Source organism: Lagenorhynchus albirostris, chromosome 7, assembly GCF_949774975.1.
Source record: "Lagenorhynchus albirostris chromosome 7, mLagAlb1.1, whole genome shotgun sequence".
NCBI lineage: Eukaryota > Metazoa > Chordata > Mammalia > Artiodactyla > Delphinidae > Lagenorhynchus > Lagenorhynchus albirostris.
Genome location: NC_083101.1, coordinates 67,542,172 through 67,565,908, shown reverse-complemented (window position 1 = coordinate 67,565,908; position 23,737 = coordinate 67,542,172). Strand labels below are relative to the sequence as shown.

Sequence of the window (23,737 nt, the reverse complement as noted above, 5' to 3'; positions counted from 1 at the left end):
ATATTGAACATTTTCTGTAAATCAAACTCTTTGTCCGGTGCTGGAGATATAAAGATATCTAAGACAAAATAAAACCAAAGTCCTGCCTTCAAAGAGATCCCAGTCAACTGAGGTCACATTTTATGCTACCTCAAAGATTCTTTTTAATTTGAAAACACAATAAATCTATGTCCTGGGAACCCAAATGTCAATTAAGCTCACTCTGTAACAGTAATTTCAAAGCATGTTTGCTATCTTAGACCAGGTACAAGCCCCAAAGTAAAAGTGTATGGTACCTGGTCTGCAGAAGGCGTTCCTATTGTTTCCACTACCCTTTTTCATTTCTGGTTCTACTGATGAAGTAGAGTATTTGAACAATACTCTGGCAGACTTCAAATGGTGAAGTGGGCTGAGAAATCAGACACCCTACCGTACTTTACTAAGGGAACAAAGTGAGGTCTATTTATTTTATTGGACAGTTTGAATTTATTATAGGTTGCTCATAATTTCCTGTCTCATTTCTTTAGTGCTCTTGGAATTTATGTCAGGATGTCTTAGGTTATCACTCTCCTTCCCTCCATTGTCCTAACGTTTACGCCAACAGACTGAACTGACTTAGAGAAAGTCCCCAGACGAAAATTGAAGGGGAAAATACCCAAAAGTTTAGTTGGAGAAGGGCAGAACCTTTGGAAAAAAATCTGAAAAAGCAATGAAGATGAAAATGGAAACTCTGTGAAAGTTAATGTAGTGTAGAATTGGCGAACATACCACTTATTCCTTTTAACAAATAGAAGAAAGAACCCGCTTATGACGTGCACCCAAATAATTCACAGGTGGTGAAACCATTAGAGTCCTGCAATTTCTTGCTTCAGAAGTGGAATAAGTCTCCAGTATTATAAATGGCGTACGCTCACAGGCGTGACTTCTCTGCTATTCCCTTTCTCTGAACTATCCCCCCCTTCCATGCACAAGGCCTTTTGGGTTTTTTGTAATTAACTTATTTTAATAAGAACTTTAGATAAAAATCTAGTGAGGTAGGGAGATGCAACCTACTATACTAATTGCACTTACAGAATTATAATTCCAAATGGAATATGCTTATTTTTTGCCTGGATTTTGGTTATTATAAAATAAGCACAATGGAGTAGAAACTAGGTAAGACTGAAGTCTGCCATCATGATGCCCCAATGATGCTGGGCAGATGAAAACTCCCTAGATATTGGTCGCACACAGTTAATGATCATTCTCGCAATGATAAAAGTTTCTTCCCAAAGAATTTATCTTAACTAAGACACTGTTATAGTGTGTTCTGCTGCACGAATTGATATTCTGAACTATAGAAATCGGAAAAAAATTTAATGTTTGTTTGAAGTCAAATACTGACTGATAATATCCATGAAGATAATACACTGATAATCTGTGGGAAGCCATAATTTACATTTACACACGGATGAGAGGATTAAAGCGCCACTACCTAAGCAGGAGGGGGAGAGCAAAATGAGCCATCTTGTGGGGTAATTGAAAGTAATTATATACATCACAAAACTATTCCCTACAGAAGAGTTTTTTGAAAATTAAAAAAAAAATTGACAACAGAATGTCCAGCAACCTTCCAAGCTCCTCACTGCAAGGACTGTGTCTTAAATTATCTTCCATGGAGCTTGGCTCTGTGTTGGGTATACAGTTGGTGATAGATAAGTGATTTTCACATGAATGAAAGTAATCACTTGAAATTTTATAGTACTTTGGAGTTGACAAAACACTTCAACATCTAATGCTGCGTTTTCCTCTCAAGGTATCCTGGAGAGTTAGGAGAGATGGACAATCGTGCATGGATGAAGAAACAATAGCTTCGGCGAGTTATGTGACTGGGCCACGATCATAGGGCTGGAATCAGTGTTAGAGCCCAGATGGCCACACTCTAAAACCAGGGCTCTTTCCTGACACCTGGACACCTCCTAGAAAAAAGTATCAAAGATGATTGAGACTAGATATACTCAAGAAGTGTGTCTTACTTTATAAGTTCTGTTTGTGTGTGTGTGTGTGCGCGCGCGCACGCGCACGCGTGTATGAGTCTGTTCCCCTCTCTGTCACTTGTTCACTCCTTTATTTTCTGACATCTCTGGAGCTGCACTGGTGTTGTGCCTCAGTTTCTGCTTCTTGGTATCCTTTTCTGTTTTCTTTGCCTTCCCCTTGGGTCTGTGTGGTTCTGTGTCCTTGGCCAGGTTGTGTGGTCCTGTTCCGCTCCATGGGATTCCAACTGTTTACCACAGCCCTGCCTTTTCCATACCCCTTATTTCTTACTGCTCCACCCACTCCTGGATTTTGTTTGAAAAAAGGATTTTTCCACATACCTGCAAGTACTTAGAGAACTCTAGGTATACAATAAGTTGCAAACCACAAAGACTAAACCACCATTAGGGTGACATGGCATGTCCTTATTTTAATTTTTTCATATAATAAATGGAAAGTGGTATTGGTACTTACTTATACGCATTCATTTCATCTAAATGTGAAGCAATGTTATTTAAAAAGGTTTTCAGTATGACAAAGAACACCTTCCCGCAACTATCAGTGTTTTAACACAACGAGGGTTTATTGCTTGCTCGTGGTTAAACGAACGTTCACAAATGTAATTCTGTGAGACTGGCTGGCATGGCGGTGTGGGGCTCTGCTCCATGCAGCCATTCAGGGATGAGGCCTTCCATTCGGTGGCTTGACTATTTCCTAGAGTCTCGAAGTTCTTTACTGGATTCTCTGCATCCAGCAGGTGTATAAAGAGAGTTCTTGCTTACTTGGAGGATTATGTGGGAGATGTCAGGCCTAGAAGTGCCTTATGTCACTTCTAACGACATTCCATTGACCAGAACTCAATCATACTGCACCAACTAATTACAGAGAAAACTGTGAAATAAAGTTTACCTTCGTGCCCAGTAGTAAAGAGAAATGAATTTTTGGTGAAGCCACAACATTATCTCTGCTATAATGAGAAACTTTCCAATTTTATAAAATTGTGGCTAATATAAGTATCATTTTCTTCCTGAGGACAAACTTTGTAAAAGGAAAAAATACTTGAGAACTAAATGGATTTTAAAAAAAAGATATGAAACCTGCAAAATTCATTCTAATTAACAATGGCAGAAAGGATCTGCATTCAATTGTTTTTCATTGTGTGGAGAGAAAGAAAAACAGAGTATGTATCTTCTCTTTTGAATGTATTAGGCTTATTGATTTGGTCTTACTAAAACCAGAATTGGTGAAATGCGTCACATGTGAAATGGATGTTCACATGTTCCCCTTGCTACTTGTGCTTTACCCTTTTCTTGTATTTTCTTACCAAGTCATTCCTATTCATCCATTTATTCATTCATTCAACAACATTTACTGAGACCAGGCATTCTGATAAAGGTAGGAGAAACACATCACTCCCTCTACTGTCACCCACAACCTTGTTGACTAGACAAAAACCTAAGTACAGTATGAGAAATAAATACAAGGAAGCCCAAGAACTAGAAGAAATTACATTTAAAAATATTGTCAAGAATACAGTGAATTATGTACGCCTCTGACAAACAACTACTAAATACTGACTATACACCGGTGGAATTTAGGGTGGGGTAGTCAAACAAAAATGACAGTTTTTCTTCAAATAAAGGTTACAATAGTTACTGAGATAAGATATATTTCTATGACTGGAAGAGAGACTATTAACAAGTATAGGAAACTATTCAAACTGATTTAGAAATACTGAGCTTCTGGAAATACAACAAACAAAAAGCCAGAGGTCACTGTTGTCTGCAGACTACTACCACTGGGACATCTACACACAGCCAGAAAACGTCTAACTGCCCTACATGCTGGGTGCTCCCAGTTAGCAAAGTCCCTGGGAGAAGAAACTTACTTATAAACTTACTTATACTTATAAGCAGAACAGTTAAGCTTTATTCAACGTAGTTTTTAATCTTGAAGTTCAGGAATTGGGGAGATTTAGTCATTTATTTTTGAGCTCATGGAAAGAAGGGGTTGATAGCAACAGCATACCCAGTTAGCAAGCAGGTTCCCCACACAGCTGTGCTGGCCTATTTCAATTAGGATCCTTTCAGACTTCCATCACCTCTGCTATGCCAGTCCTAAGCCGCTCATGAGCCAGTCCTGCCAATCAAGCCAAAATTCAACCACATGGTATGGCTTTTATGATGCAGACAGAAGATGACATGAACTTGTCTCATTCTGGTGAAAACACAGTTTGAAGCCAGCTCTCTAGATGAAGAAAATTAGTAAAAACAGCAAGACTCTCAAACTCGATTTAGACACATTTTCCTGTGATTATCTCAACATGCTTCACCAGTAGGTTATTCATGATGAGTCAAGGAATGCTCTCACTCAAGAAGAGACTATGGTCCTCCTGCTACAAAGAGGTCACTTCTGGGTCACTCTACCCAGGAGACCACAAGAAACAGTAGAATATGCACAAGGAGGGAAGGGCAGATTGAAACTTACAGAATTAGACCTGGAACCTAAAATAGACAAATTAAAAGCAGAGCTGTCACTTGACCAAAAAAACGAGATATATACATGAAGTCAGAAAACCCCGAACATGTGGAGAATTAGAGAATCATGTGAGTCTCTTTACATCCTTTGCTCTCTGAATTTAGTTCACAAATGGTTACGATGCCTGTATATACAACACATTCTACCGGGTTCTGGGGGAAATGCAGAAATTCACAGGACTCTGTGTTTTTTCCTGAATGAGTTTAAGATTATATTTTGATTAAGCCATAATAAAGGGGAGAACCAAAATACCAAACCATGTTTCATGCAAACATAAATCCTGTGCAAAATGGACCAACAAACTGGGTTAAAAAAGGAGTAGCAAGGATGGGGGTTAACCACACTTCACTGATTAAAATTGCACATAAAATTGCACAATGTTATAAAGATATAAGAATGAACTCTGTGCACTCCTAAGTTTGAATAATAGCCTACCATGTGGTCTGCTAGAGATTTGCTTTCCATTTTATTCATACATATTGGTAAAGGGGGGCCAACATGTATTAACACTCCTATAAATGCACAAATACATTTATTTATTCGTTCTTTCTTTCAAAAGTCTTTAATATATCCACAGAGTCTTTCAAGGAAAAACTTTCCTGGTGTAACAGGATTCTTTTGTAGTTCACTAGTGACCACTATTGGACATACTTCCCTCAACTTATATGAAGCCATAGAACTGGTTCACATGACAATAATAACGGGGCCCAGAAAGTCGTCCTGAAACGGACTGAAATGCTAAAAACAGGAGAAAATAAAAATGTAGCTGACCATGTCTAGACAAAAAAGTTACAAAACCATGAAGTAAATAATAAATAATGCTTAAAGAAATGCCTCACTATGTTCTCCAGATGTACATGAAATATCCTTAAGCTTGACTTAAAGACAATGTAGGCATAAGAGTAAGAAATTGATGTAAGCAGTTATAGAAAGGTGTTTGTGCATGCACATGGGCGGACACACACACTTATTGGGGCAGGCCACAGTCTGCTGTAAATAAGGGATTTAACATTCATTCCACAAGCTAATGGTGCTTCTCGCCATCCAAGATAGATCCACTTGGATAATAGTGGAGGAGAGTGCCAGAGCGACCAAAGGAATGGGCTATCGTGTCCGACTAGTTTCCACGTATAAATTAGTGCAGAGAAGAAAAAGAAATTCAACAGAAAAACACATGTACTTTATTATAATTCTGAGTGCTACCCTTGCAACCGCCACAATAGCAGGCGAAGCAGCTTAAAACCACTTAAAAGAAACAAAAGCAAATGCAAATTTGATTAAATGCTTTTCTGACAAGAAGTGATTTGACTTCAAGTTTGGATGGACACATATGTCAATGGCCGGTCATGGTTTTTGCCACATTCCTTTTGAGCTAAACAATTGGGACAAAGGAGGGAGAAGGGAAAAGGGGAGCAGGGTGGGGAGATGGGGTAGGTTGGGTTATGTGGCTTACTTTGACCTGAATATCAGAATAAAATCTCTTGCTCAGCACTACTGTCCTACTGTGTCCAGAGTGAAAAAAAGAAGTCTACGATGTTTGAGCTTTGCATGAAAATGTGGGTGGTGACCAAAAACAGATATAAAAGACACAGGCACTTCATTGTCTCAGGAGTAATGCTCCAGTGGGAAAGGGTTTTGGTAAAACTGAGGGTGAACAGCATACAATATTTGTATACACTCAGGAACAAAGTCATGATACAGACGATTCTGCTATCAGTGATATGAAGGCTGTTTTGAAGTAGAAACTGGGCTTTGCCACTAAACAAACAGGCTGTTTTCCAAGTAAGTAAAAAGGAATCTTTAAAAATTGCTTAAATTAATTCTAAGAGTAGACAGACTCTTATAATGTATAAAACAATTATAGGAAAAACAAGCCACCCAGTTCAATTTCCTGATCCAGACAAAAGGTTGAGCTGAAAATGTCACACTTCCGGTTCTAAGTCAACTACTGATCAGGCTAGACGTCACTTTCTCTTGGGCCAATAATTTACTTTTGGCCCAAAAGCTAAATGGGACAGTGAATGAGCAAGTGTGACAAGTGCCCTTAATGCTGTACACATCTTTATTGGCCAAGATGAGGCAAAATGCCTAAATACCTCCGACAAAGACTACAGACCAACCTGTGTCATTTCTTCCATCACTGCTAAACATTTTACAACCACAGTACAAAGCTAACAAGTTATTTTCTCTCCATTATTTCACCTTTGAGTTCAAATATAAGTTTTTTCCTTATCTGTAGAATGGGTTTAAAGATGCTTTATTTGCAAGGTTATCGTGAAGATTCACTGTAATGCTTTTCAAACAACTGGCCTCGTGTTTGGCACATTCAGACACACAGTACATGGCAGGTACTACTAAAGCTGTTATTGCTCTGCACAGGGATGTATCTTGGCGCTCAGCAGGCAGTTCTTTCTTTTCTAGCCTAACTCTCAGAATCCAAATTCATTTAAATACAGGTATAAAGCAAACCTGGGTCTTATTTCCTTTTATCCTCATAATACAATTATTGTAATTTAAATGAAATGTTTTATGTTTCAAATCTGAAATAAGCAAACACTCCTTCTTATCCATATAAGCGTCATTATATATTCAAACACATATATGAATATTCAAGATATCAAAGAGAAATATAATGCAATTTACCCAGTGGCTAGCAAAACAATCTATTCCTGAATGGGAAAGTTTTTCCAAAGTATAATGAGATCATACTTCTTTATGAAGATACCAAAAAAGTACTGTGTACCGGTAATTTGCTTCATGACGTAATTAAATGCGAAAATAACCCCTGCTTTTAAAAAAATACAAAGAGGGAAAGACGAGGCAAACCAATGGCGTGTATATAAGAAACACGTCCCATATGGAAAAAATGAGACACCTTTCATAAATTGCTTGCCCCACTCGTCATAAAGCACACCTAAACATTCTGCTTTTTATACTCCTCAGAACAGCTAAAAACGTACAGTCCATTCATACTTAAAGTTCAGTTTGCATTTAAATTTCTATGAGAACTTGAAAATATACTTCTATATTTACAGCTTTTGCAATGCAGCATTACGACTTCTTGGCTACAATGATGCAAATCAGAAGTGGAATTGTTAACATATTTAATCACTCTCTGATGATGAGCCTTCCTGGAGTTTTAAAATCTGTGCTTAAATAGCTTGCTCCCCTTCTTCAAAATTATAGTGCAGATCAAATTTGTCAGAGTCTAATCAGAACAAACATCCCTTCATCTTCGATGAATCAATGCAACCTATACATGCGTTGCATTTTTCCCTTTTTCCCTTCTTGCCTGGTTACCTTCTGAGGAAGGGCTGGCTCTCCATAAATGCGACAGGGAGAGCTACAAGCACGTTTGTTTGGACTCAGTGTGTGCAAATTTTGGAATCAAACCTTCAGATGAGGTTTACGAAGCTGCCTGCCCAGAACACTCTGGTTTTTAAAAAATGTGCATTGCTATTAATATTTTGAGTGTAGATTTTTTTTGGACAGTAAAGTTTCATTTTCTGCCCATAAAACCAAGTATGAGTCACAACGGAACATTTACTTCGAGTCAAAAATGCAGTGTGTGCTGACGTTCCAGAGCAGAGCATCTTATCACTGTGACTGTGGAAAGAAGCTGCACAAAAAGTCAGCACTTTCTTCTTCTTCAAAAGCAGACCTGACATCAAAGACCATAATCCTCAATTCATAAATACTAGCATTAACTTGTATCCGCAGATGACTTGCCGTAATTATGAGCTATAATCTGGGTTGGCCACAGAGAGGCTTTCATTCCCTCTTTTACCTGTTTCCCTAGCGCATGTGCGCAGAGGAAGGAGGACCCATAAAAGGTAGTGGGGGAAAGCCCCTCACAGCCCATCCTTTAAAAATATTCCAGGAACACTTCAGTGAGTGAGTTTGATTTCAGGACATCTGTTACCTAAATTCCAAGCATGCCCACCACCATTTATACAGCCCTCAGCTCACAAACTCCATGCAGTATGTCCCAAAGTTCATGTCTCAGTATGTCTCAGTATTCCTAGTTACCTCTAACGAATCCCACAAAGTCTTGCAGACTTTATTTTGCTTGGGAAGTTGGGGTTAAAATTCTGCAAGAAGCTTTTTTTTTTCTTTAAATCATGTAAATTATTTTACCTGGCGTTTGAAGAGAAAGATATACACAGGCACACACACTCACATACACACACGTACACACCACCACAACAGCACCCAGACTAAATGGCCATAGCGATGTATTGAAATGAAAAGGCATTTACCAGGAGCAGGAAAGCCAGAAAGAGGAGCGGTGTGCCAGGAGTTGCCCGACGGCAGCATTCCATGCTTGGATCCTTGCCGGAATCCGAATCGGACACTGAATAAGCTGCTAAGTGCTCCTCTGCCTGCTGTCACATCCAGTACTGGTGCTAACACTCCAGTCCTGCCTATCCGCTTCCATCAGCCCCGCTCACATTTCCTGACTGAGGGGTGGGTGGGTGGGTGGATGGGTGGGGGGTAAGCTGAATGGAATCTCTCTCGGAGCCGGCAGCCAGCCAATCAGGCTCCTGCTAATCAGACATGCTGAATAACAAAGCCAGGGGGACAGAGAAAGTGTAACAGTGCGAGCGAGAAAGGGAGGAAAGGACGAAAAAGAAACGAGAGCGGAGGAGCGCGCAGCAGAACCAGAAGAGAAATGCAAACGATGCAGAATTGCAAAAGATGAAGCAGAGCCCTGTGCTGTTAACTAACCTGGTTAGTTCTCTGTGAGATACATTTCTATTTGTGCCGTTTGCTTGTGCTGGTGCCTGTTGCTTTGTAAAGTACAGTAGCTCCCTGCGACTCTGTATTGTTCCATTCAGGAGAGAAACTTAATCCCTGTCAATATATAACACACGCCATAAAGGGAAAGAACCAGAGACAAAAACTGACTTAATGTGCCCTTTAAACGTGTTCTGTACAACTGCTCTATGCCTCTTCCATAAAGTTCCTCTTTATTTTCCCCCTTGACTTAGAAAAGGGAGACTGTATAAAATTTTGAAAGTTCCTCACTAAGCCTAAATAGAGGCATAAGTTACTTTGTGTAGTAATGACTTGATCTGAAGGAGAAGAAAAAAAGCAGGTTACTTCTTTGTAAAGTGACAATTTAAAATAGCCCAGGTTTACGAAAGCTCAAGGCACAATTAGAAATTTAGATCCCCTGTTTAAAAAGAAGCCCTTAGCAAAGACTCTTGAGATGTGTGGGGCTGAAATTTGGGGTTAAGGAACAGCCTGGTCTTGACACAGTGCCAACTCTCAACTATCGGCTTTAGCAGGAGGAGGGAAAGAAAGGGTGAATTAAATCCTCAGTTAATCCCTAAACCTTCTAACCAACAGTTTCAGCCTTCTCCTTATCCACGTCCTTTATCAGAGCTGCTATAATATAGCAGAAAAGGCTGGAGGGAGTTTTACCTCCTTTTCCTTCTACTGTTGCAAGAGCTTGGATGAGGAGATGACCGTCCCCATCCAGTCCAGCCCTGGAGGAAGTACTGATGATCAGTGAAATGATGACGGGGCCAGGCCAGCAACAGCAAAGAGAAGGTCAGGAAGCTTCTGAGCCTGGTTAAACCACCAGCAAGCAAGATTGAATTCTAATAGAGGGGGATTTTATTATAGCTTTAGAAAAGCGTCAAGTGTCAAACAAGGATGGCTTTCACCTTATCTGTTAAGGAAATCATTGAATTTTTGAAAGAATGAAATAGCAAACTTGGCCTTACATTTCCATAGGAGTGTCACCAGGAAATTCTTCCTTTGTAGATCTCCTGGTAGCCCAGAAATATACAGGGTGAAGGTAGAAGACATTTAGAATTAAGGTTCTTTCCTTTCATTGGTTAAAAAAAAAAAATACTGACAAGAGGCATGAAACGCTCAAATATGGAAAACCTGATCAAGCCATTACAGGCATGTGAATACAGGCAGCTCTGCTTCTATACATACCTGCAGTGCTGCTTTTCAAAAAGGTGGAGAAAAGCAGGTTGTTCAACTTCAGGTTACAGACTTCATATGGAATATCAATGAAAGACAGAAGAGCTTTAAAAATCCCATTTTCAACCTATTAGGAAAGTCAGGGCATATAAGGACCCACCTTTTCCCCCACCTAGAAAGATGGATAGTACAAATCCACAACAAAGAGGTCCTACTCTTGAAGTATGCTTTTCCCATTCAGAAAGATTAGTTTTACAAATCTCTCAAAAACTAGCTAATGCTCACAAGCTAAAGACTATTCAGGAGGAGATGTAAAAATGCTTGACCGGCATTATCTGAAATCCTCATCCTATTAAAAATGGCTTGATTCAAATAAACTTTCACACATAAGCTGTGTTATATATCTCTCTTTTACACACTGGAACTTTCTGCCACGGGTTTTCTTCTTCTGTCAGTGTCAGTGGCTAAAGAGTTTCAACTCGTTCTAAAACATGGAATATTTTATCTAATACCACTTCCTCCCTCTTCACACATAAACATCATTCATCAGGAGGATCCGAAGGGAAGAACAGGTGGTGGGAAAAGGAAGGGTAGCAAGAATGATTATGATACAGTGCCATTTGTAGCAGAATAGATAACAAGTTACCATGGTCAGAGAATAATCGGTAGCCACTTCTATGCTAGTCTAGATTCCTTCCTGCTTTGGAAATAAGCACTGGCTAGATATTTTGAGTCAGAGATTTCTGCCTTGGAGGTTTGATGAACATGTCAATATCCAGCAAGATAGTCACCTTAATGAAGTCACTGAATAGCATATTTTTAATTCAAGCCCTCAGCCATACGTTGAATGCTCAGAGGATGACCGCCACAATGTGTCAAGCTTCTGGCCCCTTTGTGAGTAGCGTTTCCCTTCCAGAGAAATGAGGAAAAGCAACTGTACAGTCAAGCACTACACCCTGCAGTGCAAATTCCCTGCTGACTGTAATTTCAGAAAAAGAAGAACAAAATCAAGTTGCGTTATGGTGATTGGGATAAGTTTGGGGGATGAGTTAATTCTGATAAATTTCCAAAGTTTATGCACTCTCCTTAAAGTTTACAAAATGATTTTATACCCACAATCTCATTTGACTTTTTTTTTTTTTTTTTTTTTTTTGCGGTACGCGGGCCTCTCATTGTTGTGGCCTCTCCCGTTGTGGAGCACGGGCTCCAGACGCGCGGGCTCAGCGGCCATGGCTCACGGGCCCAGCCGCTCCGCGGCATGTGGGATCTTCCCGGACCGGGGCACGAACCCGTGTCCCCTGCATTGGCAGGCGGACTCTCAACCACTGCGCCACCAGGGAAGCCCTCATTCGACTTTTCTGACTACTTGCGAAGTTGGCTAAGTACTCACCCAATTTTCTATATTTGGAAACTGAGGCTCAGAAAAGTTAAGTGACTTACCTTGGGCCTCACTGGTTAGAAATGGCCTTTGAACAGGGTCTTCTGACTCTAAATCACTTTCATCTCATATACATATATGTAAATATATATGTATATATGTATGTATGTGTAGGTGTGTATGTGTATACGTGTGTGTGTATGCAGATGTTGACAGTGGTGTCCTACTGGTTGGAGGGGGACGTTTACAGTAAAGGCAAAAGAACAGAAGGCAGGCTACCCAGGTTTTATGGTGGGTATATGTTACCTGACAACGGAAAGTCTCTTATTTTAGTCTACAACTCCTTTGGCTCCCATCTTTGTCGTTTCTAAAACCGTTTTCAGTGCCAAGGAAAAATAACATAAAAGCCTAGGTAATCGAGATCCCTACTGCAGCAGCCTGGGAAGGGCCTCTTAGGGCATCTGAGCAGGGCGTTGGCCACGTTCCTTTTTTCCTCTCCAGGTATCTAAATGAGAGCCGTCTGCCGGCGTCTGAGCACCGGCAGCAGCCGCCGCAGCAGCAGTGGTGGCGGCCCCAGCTGCTGTAATACTGGTGACGGGCCCCCTGCACAATATATCAGGTGAAATGAAAGCAGAAGCAAGAGAGGGAGTATCAGAGCTGTCTGAAGCATCATTCCAAATGGTATGGATTTAACAATACTTAATTTAAAAAACACCAGCTTGGACAGGAGCAAGCTGTTAACATTCAGCGTGCTTTATGGCAGGAAAGAGTGAGCTCAACTCTCGGAATTTCTCTCCCCGGGGAGAGTGCCTTACAGCATTCACTCCGGAGCCACCTGTCTCTTCCTGAGGCTGGGCCTTCTCGCTTGGCCCTCTAGTTGCAGTGACTGTGGTCAAGACAGGGCAGAGGGTCTTCTGGAAAGAACTCAGGGGTGGGAAGTGATGGCGAGCTGGGTAGGGCCTCATCTCCCCTCTTGAAGGAGGTGGATACGGCAGCACCCAAGTCTTACTGTCCTCACGGGCATGTGTGGAAGTGGTTTGATTCCCCTGACTAATTCTGAAAATTAAAGAGAGAGGAAACAGAGTGAGGATGAATGAGATCAAGCTACTGGAAGCCGACTGCTAGTCTCAGGGGCAGAGCTGGGACTTGAGCAGGGGTCTGTACGATTCACCTAATAGCCATTTAACACCCAAGCAACTGGAGCATTCGTTACCATTTTCAAATCATCTTTCACACGTGACCTAACGCGATATGAACAGAAACTCTATCAGGTAGAGAGTGATTACTATCCTCAATTTATAGATGGGGAAACTGGTGCCCTTCTTGATAAGTGGGTTCATCATAGTTACTTATTAGCAGGTGGGAAATTGGAGCTCTATCTAAGGTTGTTTGACTTTCCTCTGGACAACTCTCTGAGAAGTTGACGAAAACAGCTACATGTATTGAGAGTCTCCTACATGCCAGGCACTGTTCTAAGTACTTTCTATTTATTATTTCACGTAATCCTCACAAAAACCCTATGAATAGGTACGCATTATCCTCATACGGATGTTATTTCAGGTAGATTAGCTGTCAACATTCATCACCCAGTGCCTTCTTGAAACGCAGAGGCCTGAAACCTAGAAACTACATTCCCCAGACTCCCTTGCAGTTAGCATACCGGATGCAGTTTTTTTTTAAAAGGGCAAAACATCTATACAATTTGAGGAGAAACCAGAGTATATGGATGCAATTTAGATTTGGCCCCTCGGAAGCACTCCCATTAAGATTTGGAAGGCGGAAGTGAGGCAGAGACCATGCTTTGCTCTCTGTACTTGTAAAAATGGCTACAGAGCAATGTGGCTTGCCTGCAACCACGCTAATCAGTCATTACTTTTGTGGGTGTCAAGAGGCAGGCCTGGGACATGCAGTTTTTTAGCTGGATCAGAGAAGGGGGTGTGTGGCTATGCAGCCCTTGCATTTCCACTGAGCAGGTGACCTCCTGGCTATGGAAGAGGCAGCAGCTCCCTTGGTAAACTTCAACTGCACAGTAGCACGAGAATCTTCAGAAAGCTCAAACTAGTCTTTTTCACTGACAATTCCAATTTTCTGTGAGTTAACTAATACCTTATAACACTTCCTGCTTAAATTAGCAAGAGTAAATTCTGTTGTCTTTACAGAAACCTAGACCGATTCTTTAACAGAGGAGAAAACTGAGGCATGGAGAATTAAATTACTTGTCAAGATCACATACCCAGAGAGGGGAAGGCCCAAGATCTGAACCCAGGTCATCTGTGTTCATAACCACTAGACAGCACTGCCTCTTTGTAGAGCAAAGGGCCACAGTAGTTCAGAGAAGGGAGAGGTCATTGCTGGTCTGAGGACTCAGTGAGGAATAAGAATCCAAATGGAAAAAAATAGAAATTGAAAAAGACCTTGAGATCTAAGGAGACTTTTAGGGATGCAAAGAAAAAGGGAAAGGCTGTGCAAGCGAAGAGAACACAGTAAACAGAGAGAAAGCAGGGACACAGGAGACCCATGCTTGACTCACGCTGACCCACTATTTCAGGCTGCTTATAGGGTAAAGATACGTTTTTTAAATTCTTTGTCCCATTGTCTCAGATCCCATACTCAGTGATCTCCCCCTACAAAGTGTCTAGCACTGCATGTTACATATGGAAGGCGCGCGACGAAATTTAAAATTTGATTTGACTCACCTCTCGCTTCCTGAAGCACTAGGAGCCTCTGCTTACATCTCTTCCTATTGTCTACAAGGCTTAATTCAGGGCTTCTCACACTGTAGGGACTTGGTTAGAATCTGTGACCCTGGCCAGCAGCAGAGAAGAACTCTAGTGGCTGCTTTGTGGAGGGGAAAGAACCCAGAATTTGGAGCCAGACGGTCCCAGCTCTTCTAGTTACTACCAGCAGGGCTCTAAGGACATAAATTGTTGAAAGTCCCTGAACCCACTTTTTTGTTTGTTTGGTTTTTGTTTTAAGCTGTTAAATGATGAGACTACTGTTCAGGACTGCAGGGCTGTTGTGGGCAGTGGAGCGAGGGGTTTGCAGAGTCTGGCTCAGAGCTTGGTGCTAAATAAGAAATCGATAAATCTTTACCAAGTTAGGTGGTGGCTATATGAGTATCCATTGTACATGTCTTTCAACTATTCTGTGTGCTTGAAAATTCTAATAAAATTCTGGGATAAAATCATTATCATAATTTAGATTCTAATTCTAGGACACCCTCCTCCCTGGAAAAAACAAATAAACAAACAAGCAAGCAAACGGATTAACAGAGCACTGAACTGCATTGGGAGGATGGAATTATTCATCATCTTCAAACTGGTGGTTCTTGTTCTTCCTTTCTCTACATTGCTGGGGTTACATCATGGATCTCACAGACTTGTTATTGAATTAGAGTCAACAAAACACTTATTAAGCCCCTACTGTGTGCAAGGTATGATAAATAGAGAATTCTGGCAACAGACAAACTGTCTTTCATCGCCTTCTTGACATAGAGAGACATCAGTTTAATCTTCAAGGTTTGAATTATGGTTTTAATAGTCACATATTAAACCCAAGTGTAATATATAAATCCAAGGCCCTTGATTCTTAGTTCAGTACTATTTCCATGACATCATCCTCTACAGATAAAATAATTATCCCAGAGCCAGACAAGAGGTGAAGGGGTGTGAACAGATTTATAGACAATATAGAGACAGCAGGATTAAAATGCAAAAGCCAAATTCCTCAGCCTGGCATTCAAGGACCTCCCTGACCTGCTTCCTGTCCCAGGATAATAGAAAGTCATGCTCCAGACCAATTGAAATACCTGATTTACTCCAATACTCCAAATCCTCCCACTTCTGTATATTTGTTCATCCTGTCCCTTCTGCCTGGAAGATCCTTCCTGCCACCTCTCCTTCTCTAAAAATCCTTTTTATTCTTTAAGGTGTAGACAATGTCAGCTCCTCCACAAAGCCTTGTACATAATGGGCATTAGATAAATATTTGTTAAATTAATACAGGCAGTATAACATATGCTATGTCTACAGATACGGTAGCAGGAAAAAAGAAAAACAAGAGGAAGAAAAGCAAGCAGAATTACAAAAGAAAAGAAAATATAGTCTCTAAAATCTAAGGGAAAATGTAGATGACATTTGAAATAAAACTTGAATTTCAGAACAGCAATTAAACTATGGAAAATCATAGAACTCTTCCTCTAAAATAAAATAGATCATTGTGCAGCCTTCAATTTTATTCCCATTATATAGCTTGCTGACACCAGCTAGATGCATAGTTTCTCTGTTAAGTTACAAAGATTATCTCCTATCACAATGATAAATACTGTCAAAGAAATATCTAAAACTATCATATAGTGAAATACAAAAAAAGAGCCTCTAACTGAAAATAATTTATAATACAGTTTATTTTTTCAGTTTCTGAAAAGGACATGAGGTTTGTGGGTAAAACTGGATGTTTTCTCTTTCCTACTTGAAAATGTGGTAGGCCTTTCTTTGGAAGACTTTCATGAGGAATATGGAACTTGGTAAGCATAGCCAAAGGAGAAAAAAAAGGATAACAACGTAGAGAATTGAATACAAGCCAACAACAACAAAAACATGACTAAAATGCAGGCGTCCTGAGGGGAAAATCAGAGGTGTGATTGGCAGAAGCAGGTAAAAGAATTCAGAGATTTATCTTTTTCACATGTGCATTTCCTAGAAGTTAAAATCCAATATTGGTTTCCCAGCACAGAAACTAGTAGTTATGGAAAGTATAGGGTTCCAAGGCTAAAGGGGAAAACCCCCCCTCCTTAGACATGATTGTAGAGTGGAAGCCAATCACAGAAGCCTTTGGGAGCAGCTGGAAGGCACACAAGTCCTAGCCTGGAGGTATGTTTGCATTTAAGGCCAGAGAGCGGGAGGAGGGAAATTTGCTACATATCACTTGACAATACTCTGAGGAGTAATGCCAGTGGGGGCACATCTAGGATGTACAAAATAAAGAGGCAGCAAGGTCCAAGGCACACGACTATGCAGGCTTTGTCATGGTCTGCTCTAGAGAGGTACATTCTAATCAAAATGGTCACACAGTCCTAGTTTTGGGTTTTGGTGTTTGGTTACATGTCTTTCCTTTGCCCCCCGCCCCAGCTCTCCTTCTGTGGCCCCCTCACTTTCTATCAGTTGGACTGGGATAGAAACACTCTTGCCGGGGACTTCCCTGGTGGTGCAGCAGTTAAGAATCTGCCTGCCAATGCAGGGGACATGGGTTCGAGCCCTGGTCCGGGAAGATCCCACATGCCGCGGAGCAACTAAGCCCATGCGCCACAACTACTGAGCCTGCGGTCTAGAGCCCGCAAGCCACAACTACTGAAGCCCGAGTACCTAGAGTCTGTGCTCTGCAACAAGAGAAGCCACCGCAATGGGAAGCCCGCACACCACAACAAAGAGTAGCCCCTGCTCGCCGCAACTAGAGAAAGCCCGTGCACAGCAACGAATGGATAAAGAAGATGTGGCACTTATATACAATGGAATATTACTCAGCCTTAAAAAGAAATGAAATTGAGATATTTGTAGTGAGGTGGATGGACCTAGAGTCTGTCATACAGAGTGAAGTAAGTCAGAAAGAGAAAAACAAATACCGTATGCTAACACATATATATATGGAATCTAAGAAAAACAAATGTCATGAAGAGCCTAGGGGTAGGACAGGAATAAAGACACAGACCTACTAGAGCATGGACTTGAGGATATGGGGAGGGGGAAGGGTAAGCTGTGACAAAGTGAGAGAGTGGCATGGACATATATACACTACCAAACATAAAATAGCTAGCTAGTGGGAAGTAGTCGCATAGCACAGGGAGATCAGCTAGGTGGTTTGTGACCACCTGGGGGTGGGAGGGAGGGAGACACAAGAGGGAAGAGATATGGGAACATATGTATATGTATAACTGATTCACTTTGTTATAAAGCAGAAACTAACACACCACTGTAAAGCAATTATACTCCAATAAAGATGTTAAAAAAAAAAAAAAAGACCCAACACAGGCAAAAATAAATAAATAAATAAAATATAAATTAAAAAAAAAAGAAACGCTCTTGTCAGTAGTATTGTAAATAGAATGGCTTTGAAGCAGAATGTTTACTGTAATCATATACATTTACTTCCACTCTCATCATCTTGGTTTTTAAACTCTAGCCTCTATTTTAAAGGAAAGAATATGTTAAATAAGCTATTTGTGGCAGAAATATTAAATAATATCTGTCATTCTTTTTCTGCTTTGGTAATGAATACACAGTACCACCCAGAAAAGAGACATTTCTGAGCCTCTCTTGCAGCCATGTGTGAGTATGTGACAACATTCTCATTAAGGAGATGGAAATGGAGGTCTTGGGTACAATTCCAAGTAATGTGCTTAAAGCAAAGAGCATTTCCTCCTTCACTCTTTCCTCCTTTTTGTGGCTGGAATGATGATGAGAAGGCTGGAGCAGCCATCTTGGACTGAGATAACCTTAAGTGGATGTGATGCCCCAGAGACAGGGTCCTGACAGCCCGACACTCTGGAATATCACAGTGCTCCTGGATTGCCTACCTCCAGACTTCTATGAGAGAATGTGTTTAATACAACAGGTACGTTTTAACATAACTTATGGAGGGCAGGACTTTGCAAAACTATCAAACAAGGCCAAGCTATACAGTATAGTCCTCTGTCAGCTTAGACCGTCAGAAAGCTACAAGCCTGGCCCATTTCATACTGGTCTCTTTCAGAACTGCCTTAACAGTTCTCTGAATAAACATTATGCCCCTGGATTTGACTAACGGCTAACATAGAAGTGTGTATATGTGAAATACTCTTGAGATCTTGTAAAATTATCTAGGACAGTTTTGCCTATATAGATCAATTATATAAAGAATTCCCATGGCAAATTCGCAGCACATATTGGTCAAGTACAAAAAGCATGTCTTTGACAGGCTGGTAGGTTTTATCTTTTTGTTAATGAGAGTAATGTAACTCTCTGAGTTTCCATTTTTGCTTTAGCTACTAGGAAGCTCAGAATAAAAATTTGGCCTTAGGGGCTAAATCTTTCCTCAGCCTATGGTTTTATCTTTTTTCCTTGATTTTCACATTTAAAAAAATCTCATGTAAGTGGCTTGCGTTTTGTTTTGTTTTGTTTTACACTGCAATTTTATTCTAAACAACTTTTCAATGTGTTTGGGAGCTGGCTATGCACCGCTCTGAAGGAGATGGTGGAATACGAGAATGATTTTGTGATGATGAAAACACTGTTTTTCCTTATCCTTATGGGGACTAAACTCATTTTTGTTACCATGATGATTTATTAAGCTTTCCAAGCCTATTCTACCCTTGCTAAGGTTTACATTTTGCTATCTTTAGTTATTTGGAGGAACTTTATAGTTATTTAAGAAAACTTATTCGAACTGTATTATTCTTTCTTATATGTTACTTCCATTGGTATAATGCCATTCAAATGGAAAAATTAGTTTCCCCCAAATCAAATTTAATATCTTAGTAGAATTCATAGAACAATACTACAATTTCATTTGTAGAGGTTCTATTCATCAAATTTTAGACTTAGCTGAAATGATTTTCTACTATTACAGACGATGCATATGGGGGAGAGGTTGGCCATGTCCCAAGTCACCTGATTTACTGGACAATGTACTATTTCCATCTGGTTCTAGTTGACTCAGTTGCTCAGAGCCTCAAGTTAGTGAAGCTTGGGGTCATGAGGGCACTCTTGCCATACACTGTACAAATATATTACTGGTCTCAAGAAGGCTAGGAGAAAGTTAATGAATCAATTCCAAATCATCACTACAATTAAAAGAAAGAACAACAGCAACAAACTACTCAAGCTAGACTGTAAGCCTTGAAAGCAATGTCTGTGTCGTGTCTGTTCTTCCCAACCTTTGGCACAGCTATCTGGCACACAGCAGGAGTCCAATAAACATTTGCTGAATATATGAATTAAAAAAGCACAAGTTTGATTCCTCAAAAAATTAAACATAGAATTACCATACGATCCAGCAATTCTGTTTCTGGATATATACCCAAAACAGATGAAAACAGCGACTCAAACAGATATATGTATACCCATGTTCACAGCAGTGTTATTCACAACAGGTAAAATGTAGAAGCCGCCCAAGTGTCTGTTGGCAGATGAATGGATAACCGAAATGTGCTTTTCACCACATTTACATATATACATAGAATTTACATACAATGGGATATTGGATGAACCTTGAAGACATGACTGATTCCACCTATATGAGGTACCTAGAGTGGTCAAATTCACAGAGACAAGTAGAATGGTGGTTGCTGGGAGCTGGCGGTAGGGAGGAAGTGGAAAATTAATGTTTAACGGGTATAGAGTTTCAGTTGGGGAAGGTTAGAAAAATTCTGGAGATGGGTGGTGGTGATGGTCACACAATAATTTGGATGTACTTAATGCCACAGGGCTGTGTTCTTAAAAAATGGCTAAAATGGTGAATTTTAGGTGATGCATATTTACTACAACAAAAATTTTTAAGGAAGAGAAAAAAGAATATGAAAGAAATATTAATTTACCTGTGTAAAAGCAATCCCAATGAAAGCCCTGATATGAACTCCTAATCCTTATAACTGGGAGTCAGTGTGACCACGGATATGTTGAACCCTGCCTGATGACTAAATTTCCTATAAGTTAAGAAAATAAAGCGCGCACAAGCTTTACCAAAGCTACATCAAAAATGCCACCCTCACTCCAAAGGAAAGCAAATATTAGGGAAGTATTTCTCTGGACTAAGTTTTCACATATGTAGATTAGATTTGGTTCTCTCAGTTTAAATGTAAACGAGGCTGGACTCCCAGGGCCTGTGCACTCCCAGGGCCTTTGTACTCTTCCTGTTGTCTCTTGAACATTCTCCCTCTCATTCTTCTACTGATTCAACTCCAAGGGTTCCTCACTTTCATCTTAAAAGTTCCTCAGAGAGCCCTTCTTAGATCTGTCAGTCTAAATTGGCTTTTCCTGTTGTTTGTTTTCAATGCTTCTGGCATAGGACCTATCACAGTTCACAGTTATTATTCATTTGTATTTAAATTTATTTGTGTGATTACAATTTTAACGTCTCTCTCTCCCTCATTAGATTGTAAGCTTCATAAGGGCAGGAACCATGCCAGTCTTGTTAACCACCACATCCTAGTATCTAGTACAGGGTTGAGCACATAAGTAAGGGTTCAATAAGTCCTTGTTGAATCAATTTATTTCTAAACAAAAGTCTTCAAAGACTTTGGTACCACTCAATTTCTTAAGCTGAGTAATGGATAATAGGCACTTTTTAAATACTTTATACACATACACATGTATTAATTTATACCTATATTATGTATACCTTAAACACACAGAGACTTTTTATATATGTGTGCATTTATAAATTTACTTTTATTTTATTTATTTATCTTTACATTTATTTCCCAACTGTTAATCAATGGGCCAAGGAAGTTGAATGTTATTTCCTTGTGTCTACTCCCTTCCCTGCCTGCTATCTCAAAGACCATTATTGTGGTTCAGCATCTTGTTCTAGTTCTCCCTTCTCTCAGTCCTGAGGTCTGTGTTTGACAGGTTAAGACAAGTAGCTCATTGCTTTGCAAATGAATGCAATTTCATTTCTTCTTTCATTCTGGGATACCAGTTTAATAATGATACTGGTTGGGTAGATTAATAAAAAGGCAAGGAAAATTCACCTACTTCTACCTTATATATGGACAAAAATGATGTACTGAACATGTCCATTAGTAATGATATAAGAACCAAAACGATACAGTTTGCTCTCCAAATCAAAGAGAAAAAGATGATGTGCATTAAATATTTTTATCATAATAATATTTTTCGATATAGGTTAAAATCTGATATTTAACAAAATTTGATTCTGATATTTACTAAAATCTGCACAGTTGTGTATTATGTTTCTTAGAACTAACATTTATTTTGCTTATTCATTATACCACTCTCTTTTGAAACACAATATTCCCTTTGAGGATGAGGTATAGGAAGACTTGTTTTAAAAGTTATACTTACTAAAAATTCGATTGGAAACAAGTATTTAATTTTCCTTGCAGAATGACAATGTATGATACCTTTAAATGGCCAATATTACCACTCATAGGCCAACATAATGTTTTTAGGAAAAGTTGGCAAAAGCAATCCGTGGTGCCATTTGCTTCAGGATTCTATATTCCTCCTTCTTTTGGAGGGTGATTTCCATTGAAACGTGAGTCTGCTCATCGTAGACAAGGATGTCATCCACCATGTGTGTTATAGCCGAATAGGTCTGCTGTTTAGACTTCAAAGGGTTATCCTGGAGACTTCTGAGGATGATCCAAAGTAGTATTTTCACAGGTCTGTTCAAGGAAGAGCTTACTTTTGCAAAGAATGAAAGCCATGAAAAGAAGCTGGGGGTAGCGATGGTACCTCGGTGTAAAACCTGCATGTATACCTAGTAAAATTTGGAAACTGAATTCATTCTGCTTCAGATTTCATTTTACCCCCTATTAAATCAAAGTACGACACAGGCATCACAAAATCTGCCATAAATAATTCTTCACAACCGTCTGCTTCACTTCGAGTGCCCTGGACTCTCTCCAGCCATAAAACATGGATCTACTTTTACCACTAAGGAGGATAGTTCCCCCTCGGTTAGGCCCGAAGAAGTTGAAACTGAAAAGGAGCTTGTTGTTGAAGCAGTTACTCTGCGTGCCACATCTTATACAACAAACAAACAGGAGTTTCACCGTGGAGCTAGGCAAGTCCTTGAAAATCTTGACAAGATTTACAAATAAGACACGGTGTTTATTTATTACTTTAAAAACTTTCCATTGTGCTCTCCTTGGTAATGTAATATGATGTATATTTTTGCCAAGAATAGGGTGTGGTTGCTCCGTGGCTTAGCCGATCATGAAATGTCATGCTTAAGACTTGAGTCAGAACATCAAAACAATGCAACTCTGGAAGGAGAGTGCCAACAGTCTTCCCACTTCTGCTAGATTCAACTCTATTCGAGTTGGGAGCATTAGAAGGTTTTCTCGTTACTATGTCTAGTCATGACTCCAAAAATATTCTCAGCAAAGCTGGAATATGGTACTTGCTTGCTTGTGCATTATAAGGATATCTTCTCTCCCTGCAGCCTGATATCCTCCCACATTCCTTCTATTCCTCTCTTCCATCCTTGTTTCTTTGTCAATTATTGCTGGTTAATAGTATCATTCTTGCAGGGGTTAAAATCAAATGGGGAGAATCATACTTAGGGATTGCTCTTCAAAACACCCAGCAATGTGGGCTAATGAGCTCACAACTTTTTAGATAACCCAATGAATCCAACTTCTTAAACATTCATCTCCTTAGTTCTGTTGGAGATTTGGGAATCAAATTTTTTCTTTTTTAATTTGACATAGTTCAATACTTTCCCAAGGAGTCTGATGAACTAAGCCGGATTGGGGGGCGGGGTTCTCTACTCATCATAGGCCCTCCTGGTATGTAAGTTCCCTGAGTGCAGAGACTTGGTTTTTCCCATTCACTTCTGTAACTTCAGGGTCTAGAATAGTGCTTGACAGAGCTAAGGTAGTCAGTAAATATTTATTGAATTAATGAATAAAATAACTAGTGAGGTAGGGTTCAAAGTACAACAGAGGACTTGAAGTCAAAAGGTCTAGGTCCATGCCAAGAAACTACAGCAAATATGTCCAATAAAACACTAATAAAGTCTATCCAATGAAATACAAAGGACGCATTGTTTATGAGGTCTGATTTCCTGGATAACATAATTTGTAATATAAAAAACAAGCATTTTATATTTCACGATAACATAAGCTGCTTGAAAGCAGATACTACATTCTCAAATAATATTTGATGA

At 39.8% G+C, this 23,737-nt stretch overlaps 1 protein-coding gene and 1 long non-coding RNA gene across 3 annotated transcripts in view; one reads left to right on the top strand and one right to left on the bottom strand.

Moving 5' to 3' along the window:
• The window catches only part of ADAMTSL1 (ADAMTS like 1), a 1,031,718-nt gene that overhangs the window by 464,319 nt on the left and 543,662 nt on the right, over window positions 1-23,737 (bottom strand). Inside the window, exon 1 of one of the 2 annotated variants that reach the window (XM_060155111.1) lies at window positions 8,790-8,937. The exons of the other annotated variant lie outside the window; for it this stretch is intronic. Within the exon in view, the coding sequence (XP_060011094.1) occupies window positions 8,790-8,852 (63 nt within the window). The 5' untranslated portion in view covers window positions 8,853-8,937. Of the gene's footprint in view, window positions 1-8,789; window positions 8,938-23,737 lie in introns of those variants that run through there. 2 annotated transcript variants of the gene reach the window in all.
• Window positions 12,117-23,737, top strand: part of LOC132522910 (uncharacterized) — a 109,248-nt gene continuing 97,627 nt past the window's right edge. The window contains exon 1 of the long non-coding RNA XR_009541374.1: window positions 12,117-12,529. This is a non-coding gene — a long non-coding RNA (uncharacterized LOC132522910). The remainder of the gene's footprint in view (window positions 12,530-23,737) is intronic.